At 41.7% G+C, this 13334-nt stretch overlaps 1 protein-coding gene across 1 annotated transcript in view; it reads left to right on the top strand.

Moving 5' to 3' along the window:
- LOC139214775 (receptor-type tyrosine-protein phosphatase mu-like) overlaps positions 1-13334 on the top strand; it is a 143774-nt gene that overhangs the window by 62754 nt on the left and 67686 nt on the right. Inside the window, exons 8-9 of the mRNA XM_070845697.1 lie at positions 11137-11445; positions 12816-12925. Of these exons, the coding sequence (XP_070701798.1) occupies positions 11137-11445; positions 12816-12925 (419 nt within the window). The remainder of the gene's footprint in view (positions 1-11136; positions 11446-12815; positions 12926-13334) is intronic.

The following is a 13334-nucleotide window of genomic DNA, read 5'->3' as shown; positions in this document are numbered from 1 at the left end:
AAGCAAGTCTTAAACAACTACTCCTCTGCAGACTGAGCTGCACTTTAGATCTGTGTGGAAAAGTATTTGCTAGAGCTTTTCAATCTTCACAGTGTGATCTGCTTTGGGTTAAGACAGTCACATATTTTGAAGCTTGTTTTCGCTCCACCTTATGAGCGAGCATTTTGAACATTTCATCACTCCAACAAAACAGTGTAAAAAAATGTGTTTACTCAGCCTACAGCTGCTGATGACAGTTAACAATGTCCGAATCAATCAGTTTAGTTAATTATTGTAAAACCACTTGAAGTTGATTGAGCCAGAGAAAGGGATGCATGTTTTCCACGCAGCACTTTTCCTGATGCAGCAGAGATAATTTCATACTAGTTTCCAGAAAAACGGTCAGCCCTGTGGGCCTCATCTTCACCCTATGGCCATTGCTGTCCCGCTGGCTCTCGGGGCTTTAAAAATGGCAGTACATGATGTCCATGCTGGGTCCAAACACCTGCTCAGACTCCGGCCTCTGCCAAATCCACATCTCCATCTATAAGTTGTCTCCATCTGCGCTCTGGTACCACGTGGGAGTAGTCTCATCTGTTTGTTTTTACTTTGCCATTCTGTTGTAGTGAGTGCTATTAAATACAGGGGAATCAGCAGCAATCAGAGATCAGCCCTCGCTTAAATACTCGTTTATAACAGTGGAGAGCAGGGAGGAGCTGCGCAATTAGCTTTACCCACACCAAGGTTACTTATTTACATTTAGCTTCCTGGTTCATTTATGCCAGACCAGCTCTGTTTTCAATTCTCCAGTAAGAATTGTGCCATGAAATTGGTAGTGGTGGTAGAATCACTTTATGTGCCGAGTGCAATAATTTGTCTTAATGACATTTGTGCAGTGACATTATAGTTCTTCAAAACAAGTGTGAGTGTTGCTGCAGTGAATGTTAAGCTGATATTCCAGTGTGCCGCTTCCTTTTGTAAACATTCCTGCAAACCTTTACATGTTTTCAGAAAATCCTGTTCATTTTTTCCCCATTGATATCAAATCTTAAAATACACACTAAGTGTAGTTTATGCATGACACTGTGTGTCCATGCATACAGAAGAGTCATTTGATACATGTGCAATACCAGAGTTGGCCAGTCTGTGACATCTGAATGTAAACACTGGAACCTACATGCACAAAACAATACAGTAGCCATGCTCAATGAAACTGGGTCATGATATTAAATGCAATATGAAACTTCTAATTCAGTGAAGACAGTAGGCCCCAAAGAGAAAAAGAAAATTGAATGCTTCTTGCCTGCCGAAACTCAAAATAAATTCCATATATTTACTTAAAGCTTCAGTTGTACAAGACAGACACAAGACTTGCTTCAACAACGCTTGCATTTCCAGTTAAAATATAGCTATCCTTCCTTGGTAATATGATGTCCCATATCAGGGATTATTGCTGAGAAAAAGCATTTTTCCAACCAACAACAAATTTCCATGAAATTAATAAAAATTAGATGCTTCATAAGAAATTCTGGACTGTAGACTTGAAATTACTAGTAATAAAGCTATTTTTTTATGTGCATTGCAATACTTTTTAAATCAATAAAATGAACAGAAAATGTAGAACATTGACAGATTCCCTCTTGCTAAAGGTTAACAGTAGACAAAGGATAGAGAGGGTTAGCTGTACATTGTTGCATATAGCAAAATGCACATGGCTGAACTGCATAAGGAGTGAGCAATACAGTCTTGGTGCAGTGTACCGTGAGGACGCTGTTCTAAATAAAAACAATATGCATGAACTCAGTCATAAAAGTGCTCCTTTGCAGATCTGTATTATACATGGAAACTTCTATCTGCCAGACCTTGAAGTTTGTGAATGACACACGAACAAGAAAGTGACCCTGTTATGGATTTGTCTGTGCCATTTACGGAGAGATCAATCTTTTCTTCATCCATGTTCATGTTTTAAACCTTACTAAGTAATGAATAATGGTAAAACAGATTTACTATTTACTACTACTAGCACTATGCTTTCCTACTCTTAAGCGATGTGGGTCTGATAAAGACCCTGGCTCTCTGAAAGACACATGGGCTGCAAAGCCTGAGGAAGATCTGATAAGTGAATCGTTCTTCTGTATGTATTGCCAGTAAGATGCTGAGGAACCAGATCTGTGCTGCTGTACACATGTATGGGCACTCCTTTACTTGTGCAACACTGTAAAACATACACACATGCACACAATTGTCTTTCCTGCTGTTAAAAAAGGCTTTGAAAAGTGCAATGTACAGTACAAAAGGCATTTTCCAATGTATTCTTTTCTTTGTCAAGAACCCATTCACTTTCAAAGATAATCTTAGACATTTAATATTCTGACTTCCTGTAAGGACAGTCATGGCTCGGTGCCACAAGTAATGACTCTGTGAATATTCCTATTCATCTTAAAGTATTTGTGTCCAGTTTTGGTGCAAGCACTGGCTGACTCTGGTATAGGAACTGATTGGTTATATCCTTGTGTAAAGATATATTGAAACTGCATAGTTAAAGAATAAAAGAAGCAGAGAAGGAAGAATGCTGCAAGGTCCAAGGACAGAGATAAAGGCTGACAGCATTACATTAGAAAATATACGTAGTTTCCAAGCTGTACTGTATCTTTGTTAACCTGTTACATTACTTACAGTCGCACATAACTGAGTTAGTTTATTTTACCTTGCCTATTCTTGTCTACAAAACCATGACATTTTATCGATGAAGACAGAATGATGATCTGCCAGCTATAACTGCTTTTTTCCCCCTTTACAGTTCCTTCCAGGGCAGATTGCCTCAGCACAGTCTAACTCTTCATGATGGTTGCTTTTTTTTCTGCAGCTGAGATTGAGCTGATCTGTCTCTGTGGAAAGAGAGGAAGTTGTTTGCTAGGTTTGCTGTGTCTAATTAATGCTATTGTTACCTTAAGGCATGAATAGAAAGCCACTTCAACCCACCGTTTCAGATAACATTGGTCTGGTTTGTCACCCACAATGGCTGGCAGTCATGTGACCTATAGGGTTTATATATTGTCTGTGGCAAAGCGAATGAAAAGCCTCGGTTTGAGGGCCATTGAATTTGTGTTCTTTTGTCAGTCAGAGAAAACAAGGTAGATTGAGTTTTTGGTGTGCAGGAAGGTTATAGGCAGACCACAATAAAAGTCTTTTTATCACAGGCAGTTGGAGGTAGAATGGTGAATTGTATTCTATGATATTGGCTCCGCAAAAGGCAAATTGTGTTTCTTTCAAGGACACATCTTCAAACAACTGCTGTTGGAAAGGAGAGAGGCAGAGAGTTAGGGAGACTCTGCATCTATAGCTTCATTCACTGTTATTATTTCCCTCATCTCCATCACTCCATCTATCTATTCCCCAAACACGAGGGAATTGAGACTTACAACAGATGTGCACAAATGATACTCTGGTGACATCCACATAAACATAGTCCCTTCTTAATCTAGAGCTGCCTCTTCAGCTCCTCACAAACAATTATCATCGAAGTTGTTTGTCACCTCAACTCCTAAGCCTCAAGAGAATGATAAATAGCTATAGTTTAGTCGGGCTTGGCAAGAGCCTTTTTTCTACTGTTTTTAAATTTGAACTGAAATGCCTCTCAAGGTCTTTAAATGTTTCTATTCTTCGTGTTTAATTATTCATGGTCTATCTGCTGTAATTTTTGTCACAGATTTTCTCCATCGTTTTGCTGAATTATAGATGCCCCATTCCCCTCGCTAGGCGTCCAGGAAGCACTCATTCAGTCTGGTTGTATAACTCTAACTCATGAACATTTGTGTGTCTCCCCCTCAACTAAAGGACAGGAATGTCAGGGAGGCTGCGATTTATATCCTGTGTTCCCCCACCTAGATAGCTACATGTTAGATCTCATATATCTCCTAAGTAGGTGGCTCAGAAAACGCAGCAACCATTTCACAAAGTCAAGCGCTTCACTTTGATTTACACTCTGGGTAACACCCTGAGTTGAGTGCGACACATGCAGGTTTTGGGCGACAAATGACAATGCCACATGGGCCATCTGGGGAGTGTTGAAGTTGAAGAATCACCTTGGTAACCTCCCACTGCTCCTGTAGAGATTGCGTCCCCATCGGTAAATGAGGGCTTGCGTTCTTCCCATTTGTGAGCCCTAACCACAGGCATTTTCCCTAGAAAAATGAACGCAAAGCACAGAGAATGTTCTGATGGTAGAGATGGATGTGCAAGCATGTGTAAGTGTTGGAGGAGGGGGTCGCTCTACCTGTCACTCTGACCCCAATCACTGCACAGCATATTGGTGGAAACAAAATGAAAGATTGATTTAACCTGTTCCAACTCCACTGGCCATGCCTGTTCCCATCAACTGGCTGTCCATTTGTTTTCATCCGGTTGGTGAACTCGTGCTTTCCTTCACCTTTTGGCACACTTGCTAGGTTTGTTCTTTTCATCCCTCTTAATGGTCAGTGATAGAAAAGACTAACTAATAACATTTTATACCTCGTTAGTTTTTTGAATTATTTCTTCCATTTTCATTTTTTCAGTTAAAACAAAATCACATTTTTAGATACTGCAATCGAGAAGTGCAACTTTTTATGACTTGCAACTGCAGGTGCTTGGAATTTAAAAAGGAAAGGAAAAGCAATATGAGGTCATTTTCTTCTAGAAAAAGTCTTATGAAAGCATTATCAGCCCAAGTGCTTCACTATTGTACTCCGCACTACAGTTACTTTGTCTCCACCCCACTAAATGCTACCACCCTGATGAATAAACAGGAGAACCCATTCAGCTTTAGTGGGCTTTAAACTGCTGCACTGTCCAGTATGTTGCGAAACATGATGGGAGTAAGTAACCATTATTAATTCATGAAATTACTGATTCCATGCAAATAAACAGTATATATGGATTATCGGGCATGCTTGTGGATGCATTCATGGTGTGATTAGTAGCTACTGCTTTTTGTCTTTTAAAAGCCCCTAGCACTAGATTAGTGCATTCTGCATACAAATTTGCACCCCTCTTCTTAGTGTCAGGAAATAATACAGTGTAATACTAGAATCTGCAAAACCTACTGTGTCCAGAAAAAAAAACAACATTTCCACACTGTTGAGAATAAACATGCATTAGCCTTTCTAGAGATCACCCAATGAAGGTACCGTTAGGTCTCGTCTCGCAGTCATCAAATCGTCCATACATCCATTGCTAAAGTGCAAATAAGAGCTGGCTGTAGCTAATGCAACATGACTTTCTGGATTTGCCACAAGGTTAATTTTAAGCAGTAAAAACCCAGGCAATATGAAAGGTAGTGAAGCAAAAATGACCTATGGGTTTGAAGCATTAAGCTGCCAGTACACTTCTTCAAGTGCTTGTTGGATGGTCGAATAGGTTTGGAGACCCCCTTTCCAAGGTCGATTGGGGGTCTGTGTCCGACCAATTCAGTAACTTTACGAAATCAGTGATCTGAAGTTGACACCCACTTCACACCATTGGCTAGATGTGTAAAGGTAACAAAGCACCAGGGTTTGAACTTCTCTCTCTTTTTTCATTCTTGATTCTTTTGGCTGCTCAGGACAAATGTAAATGCTTTTGATTTCTAACATTGTCAGACTGGTCGCTCAAACTACTTAAATTTGAGCATGACTCAACCCCTTAAATCTTGAGGACTATAATTCTATGTCATAAAATTGCACACAATAAGTGACAAATATATCACAATAATTTCTCAGTTTTTACTTTGACACAGTTGTGGTTGTTGAATTTTCTAGTACGGCGTACACCAACAAAGGCTAGCACTGAAGTGGTATGACATGACAAGTCTTGAGTCTCGTCATGCATCATCCTCCTGTGCTGGTAGGGTATATCTTACTTTCCCTCTCACACTTTCGCTCTCCCTTTCTATTCTGTGCTGTGAGAAGGAAGGCATTCACCCATTCATCTCCACCCCTACAGCTTCGGGGGGTTCATCAGACAAGGTGGCAGTCCGACCCAGCGCTGAGGCTCATTCTGTGGTTTCAATTCGATCCAGCATGTTGTAGGCCCCTCCGCCTCTCATCCTCACCCATCATGGCAGACTCATTTATCATGAGGCCTATAAAGAAGGACTTGATAGAGTGAGGAGCGACCACCACCATTCAATAAATCCTTGTGATTATCCACGCCTCCAAGGTGTAGGGGCAAAGTGTCTGTGTGTGTGTGTGTGTGTGTCCTGAGCATGTGGGCATTTGTCTCTGACTTTGTAATGGGTGTAGAGGGCGATGTTAGAACACAAGAGGTCCATGTGCAGTGCCTTTTAAAGTGCTATCAATTATAACGTGTGTACACGCGTCAACCCCAAGGCCTGGTTTGACTTGTTGCTTTTGATGGCAACAAAAACCTTGGCACTTCTAACCCCCCCCCCCGTCTTAGCCTTCTTTTTCCAATCCCACACATTGACTCCCACCATCTCTCCCTCTTAACCCCCTCTCTCCTCTCTTTTGTCTTCCTCCAGAGGATTGCATAGAGGAGCACTCTAGGAGGGTGATGGAGCTTTGATTGTCGGTTATCAAAAGCTATCATTATGACTCGCTTCTGCGGGATATGAAAATGATTTCCTAAGTGTAAAACCCATGTCATTACCTCAATGGCCTCAGTGCTATCACTGAGATGTAATAGAAAGAGGCAAACAAATGTGCTCGTCACCCCGCCCGCCCAGCTCAAACAGAATAGAGTGAATAACACACAGCAATGGAGAGATAAGTGACGGCAATACCAGGCCTCACTGCCTAGAATGGAACACTTTACATGAAAACAGCCCTCCGACCAGGATTTAATCTTCGCTGTTGTCATTTTGTTTTGGTACTGTCTACAACGAAGGTGCCTGTGTGTGACAAGGCCTGGCTGACATTCTCGAGCAAGGAATCTGACATGCCATCCTGTGAAAGTCGAGGCATTTCTTTTTTTCATCTCCAAACAACAAGGCTCCCTCCTCCTCCTCCTGAATCGTTTCATCCCGATGAGATAGCAACCAGGCTCACGGGACCACATTGACTTGACTGTGGTTTCTAATCATTGGGGAAGTAGTCTTTTCTTCCCCCTCTTGGTTCTGTTTGCTGAGCAGGGAGATGGAAGTCTGTGCCAGCACCAGGCTTTTCTGCTCTTAATCGATGTGGATCTGATAAAGATCCTGGCTTTCTGAAAGACTCATACTCTGCAAAGCCTGAGGAAGATCTGATAAGTGAATCGTTCTTCTGTATGTATTGCCAGTAAGATGCTGAGGAACCAGATCTGTGCTGCTGTACACACGTACGGGCACTCCTTTACTCGTGCAAGACCGTAAACACGCCTGGAAAAAACACAATATTCCCCTCATACACACACAAACCCACACACACACACCACACAGTTGTCTCACAGCAAAGTGGCTGTGCTCCGGACATGCCCAATTTGTTTCCTTTCATCCAGGACTAATGTCTCGTTCTACCCAGGGGCTAAGTGCACTGTTTGAAGCCCCCTCTAGGACAGACGGCTGCAACACGCAGTTGTTTGTTGTTTTTGTTCATGTTTTGGGAAATCATGTTATCACTTCAGCTGCAGTAGTGTGTACGCAGGGCCCATTCAAATTAACAAGAGGCAATAATGTGCTGATAATTTCTAAAAACATTATTTAAATGTCACACTGTAATGACAAAAAAATCACTAATAGTTTTGTGTAAATGTCAAATTCAAATTATTCAATTACATCGGCGAGTGTGGGGCAAGTGATATGTCCACTGCTTGGAATACCAATCTGGCTCTCGCTGGAGCTCATTCTGTGTGCCCTGGCATAAGATAGACCTCAGCAATTTCCTGCTCCAAGGGATGCTTTCATAGCCATTATTATAACTCTATTCCACTAGAAATATCTGCCATACTGGAGAGATATTAGAGTCATATTTTCAGTACTTTCACCCCAATGTCGCCCTCAGTGTGTGTGATAGCTTGTGAGAATTGTAAAAAATAAAAATGGTATGGATTTCAGGAGATAGCCCCGTTACTCCTTGTTGTGATTTGTGTTTGTGCTTTTGATACTGAGCCTCTTACTGCTCAGTCAATAAAACTAAACTAGCAGTCACAGTAGACTGGGGTAATAGGCTCATCTCATCAGCTGTCATTCATGGGCCTATGGGCCTATTTGAAAATGGCTGCATAGCCTCCATCAATGCACGGAAGGATTTATAAAGGATATCAGCCGTTCATTGCGACCCGTTCATTTCAGATTAAGTGGAGGAGGAGGGAAGACGGTGTTTTCTTTTTTCTCCCTCCTCTTTCTTCAAAGTCAACCATGACCAGGCTCTGAAATGGATGAGGCACCTTGTTGTTCATGAAAACACATGATGTCATTCTGAGTCATGGGGTACAAGTTGTGATTGGGCGGCCGCCACAGATCGTCACATTTTACTGCCTCCCTCAGACAGCTGGCGTTTGCACTACAGGGAGCCAATGGGGCAACAAACAATTAGCCTTTTCTCAACAAAACTCCAGGGAGAGGTTATAGAATAGTCATAAGAGCTGTTTGCTAAATGGCCAATGTTTCTTTATGTATCTTCTCTATCGCTGTTGGCATACTACCAAAAATATCTGCCTAATGTTGTTACCACAAGCCAAAAAGCAGAACTTAGAAGTTTATATGAATAAATATCTAATTCCTCTCATTTCATTTTTCTTATTCTTTATTTGGCAAGGGCAATTTCTCTCCACAATTATATTGCATTCTTGTTGGCATCTCTCCACTGGCCAGAATTAGGGTCCAATGGACATTATCTATGATGTTCCACAAAGATGGAAGTGTGACATTCTCCTTGAATGCTCCAGAAATGAGACTTCCTCCCAGCCGCTTGTGCACATCTGCTTGAGATTCACACTTTGGTGCATTTGTCACTTTGAGAGCATCTGGTTTAATTTGATTTCTGTGCCTGGCCACCCTGCAATTCTCTGTGCTTTTAGTGTAACCATTGCCTACAGAGTGAGGCCAGCAGATAGTTCCGCAAATAAAAGGGTTTAAACTTCTATTTTCTGGATGGCTTTCCCAACGCTGCAACCTATTTGAAGAGGCCTGTTTCCCCAATTCTTACCACTTATTTGTCAGACTCCATCTTTTTTCGAAACATTTGTTTGACATAGCAGACCACCTGGTGAATTATTAGCTGTATGCCTATACTGTAGTTTGATAGTGAAGGGGAGTTGGCTTTGTTATTGTCTGTTAGCTCTTATACTGAATATTTGACTCCCCAGCTAATACCTTTTAAGGCAGATGTCTTACCTCTCTCTGCTAAAGATTAACAAAGATGTGTGTGTGTGTGTGTATATAAATATGTTTTTATTAAAGCTGATACACATATATGTACTGTCAAGGATTTTAGTGTTTTGTTGCACTCTGCATAGCTAGAGACAAATAGTCCTAAAAGAGAAGATAATTGCTATTTTTCTTCCTTTTAGAAAGATGTTTTTTTTTCCATTTTTCAGGCATACATTCCTCATTTCAAGCCCTTTGTGTGTGCCTCATGTGCTGTATGCTACACATTAATATCCCTTTCCCCATCTGTCTTCAACAACTCTTCCTGTGCCTCCTCCGGGCCCTTCTAATGCTATTTCATCTGCTCTGTGAAAGTGCAGGGGAGATCACAGGCGTTGTTTCTCCTTTGTGAAATCTGAAAGTGTTCCATCTTTCATTCAACAAGCAGGCACCTTCACTGTTTTTCTTTTTGCATTATCCTCTCTCACTTGTACATACGTCTGTCATAATGTGACCTGATTTCCTTTAAAACATTTCTGTCCTGTGTCTGTTCTGTATTGCTTAACAATATTTTATTTCTTTGTTAATTATTCTTGTAAATGTTCAAAAATATTTTCAATAAATAAAACCAGTAAGACATTACCTACCTACAAGTAGACACCTACCTTATTACGTCGGTATCTGCGGGGCTAGGAGCAAAAATAACTAGCTAAATAATCATTTGTGTGCTATGTCATAAATGTAAATGGATGTCGTATTCAAAGGTACCCAACAGTACTGTCCACAGATTGTTGCTTGTTTGCCATGTCCTTTGTACGGCCTGCAGAAATGAACAGCACGCTGGAGCTCCAGTCCAGTCTCCCCCCATGCACCTCCAGAATGTTAAACATGGCTGCCGTGGCTGCCTCTGAATTGCTGGACTGTGTCTCCTGGGGAACGGGGAAATTGAGCCCTGGCTCTTCCTAATAGGTGGTAAAGTGTTAAGTTCCAGAGAAATGGACTGCGAATTTAACCTGGAATGGAAATTGATCCCATTACCTTGTGCTTGGGCTGCTTTCCTCCCGTAGGTAGGAGAAGGAGAGAGAGAGAGAGAGAGCAAGACGAGAAAATAGACGGGTAAAGCAGAGAGAGGAGATGAGGAGAAAGAGAGCGAGGATGGGATACAGAAATGGGGGGAGCCACAGAAAAATAGATGGACAGAGAGAGGAAATAGAGAAGGGGAATGGAGAGAAAAGAAACTAAGGGAGAGGAGATAGAAGGAAGGAGGGAGAGAGAGGAGAGAAAATGGAGAAAGTAGAAGAGAAAAGGCAAGGAGACAGAGTGTATGTGATTAGAGGTGATAGGATGGCGGTGGGGGTTGTGTCCTGTCTAGATTGACAGGCTGGCTGACTCTGTATCAGTGTGGTGCTAATAGCTGACCGCCACTGGGCGAGATGGAAAAGAGAGAGGAAAAAGCAGAGGACATGGTAGAAGGAGCAGAGGAAGGCACGCTCTGAAGGGATGATACACCTCCTGCTGAGGGTTTCTACCAACAGACCTGTGGTGTCTTGGTGTGTGCAGTTGCTGTGAGACCAAGTTAGCAACGGTGATAGGATGTGGCAATGCTCAGTATCAGGCTGTGGCTTTGAAATTTTAAAATATTTTTTGGAAATGTTAAGTCCAAACAGAGGAAATAGCATTTCAATCTGAAAAAAGTATTGACGGGGTCTCAAGTGTTATGAAAAATCTGGTTGTAGATTTTCTTTGTCCCAAAGGAACGACGCCTTCTCTGTGCCCTGGCATAGGCCTCAGCAATTTCTTTAATTTTATTGAAACTATCCTGCAGTACCTGTCATTTCATGCGGCCCAATTGCTTATTTTGATGTATGCTCACACTCCTTTCTCCCTCTGTCCAGAGCCCATGCACGGCCCACAAAGGCTAGAGGTGGTGGACATCCAATCCAAACAGGTGACAGTGCGTTGGGAGCCCTTAGGATACAACGTGACCCGCTGCCACAGCTACAACCTGACCGTGCAGTACCGCTCCAGGGTGGCCGGCAAAGAGGAGACCCGGGAGGAGGTGTGCTATGACACCCAGAGCCGCGATCCTCAGCACACCATCCACAACTTGACGCCCTTCACCAACCTCAGTGTCAAGCTGGTGCTACGAAATCTAGAGGGGGTCAAAGAGAGCACTGAGCTGGAGGTTCAGACTGATGAGGATGGTAAGTGTGATGCAAGGGACTTCCTGTACAGGCCTGGGAAGCATGACATAAGATTTTGTTAAACTGATCTTAGATTATATATTTTTTTGGAGTATGGAGAGCAAATATTTAAAATTCTAGAAAAGCTCGTAAAGAGTAAACAAATATTTTCATGAATACAAAAAAGCTTAAATCTGCTTATATCTCCATTATTGTGTGCTTTTTCTGCTTATAAATCCTAAATAAAGGGGTGTTAACATAAAGTGTAACCTGTGTGTCACCCTATTGAAAAAACTGTCAATAGGGTGACATTAATCTTATAGAAATATTAGTTAATGATCTGTGATCTGTAATAATGTACAGTTGCTAGAGGAGAAATAAACATGTCTGCTCTCCATCTGCAGCAAAACTCTTAAATTATTAATTTTGTGACGATTTGATCGTTAGGATGGGTGGATAATTCTCACCTGATCATAAACAGCTTACACTAAAGACATGTTTGGGAATCTCCAAAAATTGTTCAGGAGAGCACAGGAGTCAGACGACAGGCCTCAGTGTCTTATAGTTGTTTCACCTCCTTCAAAGATGAAAGATCTTCTGTGTTGCCTCAGCAGACACAGGAAATGAACTCTATAGAAGTCTCAAGGAACCCCCGGCCGCCAGATAACAAACAAGCTCAGCTGACGAAAAGAGAGTCTTGTCATGTCTGGCTCAGATATCTGTGGTTGGAAACTTGAAAGTGGCAACTGTTTCTCACTATCTGACTGCTGTGTGTCAGTGGATCTGTGTGTTTAGGGTCCCATGGGAAAAAATGCACAGACAGGGTGTAGCTGTAGCTGCATTCTTGAAGATACATCTTGGAGGAAAAAAAAGGCATCTCCGCATCATTCTGTTTCACTTACAGAATGAAAGCAATTCACATGAGGGGTTAAAGGACCAGATCTCTTTGGCAGTATCTCAGTACAAGTAAACATTGTGGAAAGATTAAGATTCCCTCTATTCCCATTGGGTTACTAGTTCATCTTTGTTTGCAACATTCAGTTTTGCTGTAAAACAGGTATCAGGGTGTATGTTTTGAGTGACAATGACTTCAAATAATCTCACATATTCCTATTAAGATGTGTTTGACTTTGGCTCATGGCCATTTGTGTTGTGACTGTAAGTCCTTGAAAAGCTCTTTTATGCACAATAGCATGAGCTGCTGGGCTGGGTAAGTCAACATAGAAAAGACTAAAGCTGCCAAGTAGGCACTGTTTTCATATAACTTTTCTCAATAAACACACACATAGAATGGAAAAAAATATCAGTAAATATGTATGCATGGAAATCCTACCATGTGCACTTTTTGGAAACTTATTTCTACCTTGAAAATTACCTCCCTTCCACCACAGTGCCGGGGGCTGTTCCTCTAGAGTCCATTCAGGGCAGTGCCTACGAGGAGAAGATCATCCTGAAGTGGAGAGAACCAGCACAGACCTACGGGATCATCACTCAGTATGAGGTGCGCAAACACCAGGGTTAGCAAAATGTGGAGAGATATTGATCACACTTTAGAGAAGTAAACTGACTTACTTCCATATTAAGCTGTTTTCCTCCTCTTCCTCTCTGTGGATTGTGTGCATTTCTTTGAGTTTCCTTCTCTCCTTTTTTCCACAACCGTGATGGGCAGTAGGGTATAGCTCCGCCAGAGAAATGTTCAGATTGATTTTTTTATCATGTGTTATCATTTTGTTTTCCGGAGCTAGGGCCTGGGAAAAGGCATCTCCTAGTTTGTTGACAGTCCACAGAATATTTCATAAAGAAATATGAGAAAACTGGTGAGATTACCAGTTAAAGCAGGCATATTCCGGTAAATCAGGCTATTTTTAGGAAAATGTGCTCCACAAAACTGGTTGAAATATGATTAAACA

Source organism: Pempheris klunzingeri, chromosome 15, assembly GCF_042242105.1.
Source record: "Pempheris klunzingeri isolate RE-2024b chromosome 15, fPemKlu1.hap1, whole genome shotgun sequence".
NCBI classification, from domain to species: Eukaryota; Metazoa; Chordata; class Actinopteri; order Acropomatiformes; family Pempheridae; genus Pempheris; species Pempheris klunzingeri.
This window is presented reverse-complemented; position numbering and strand designations above follow the sequence as displayed.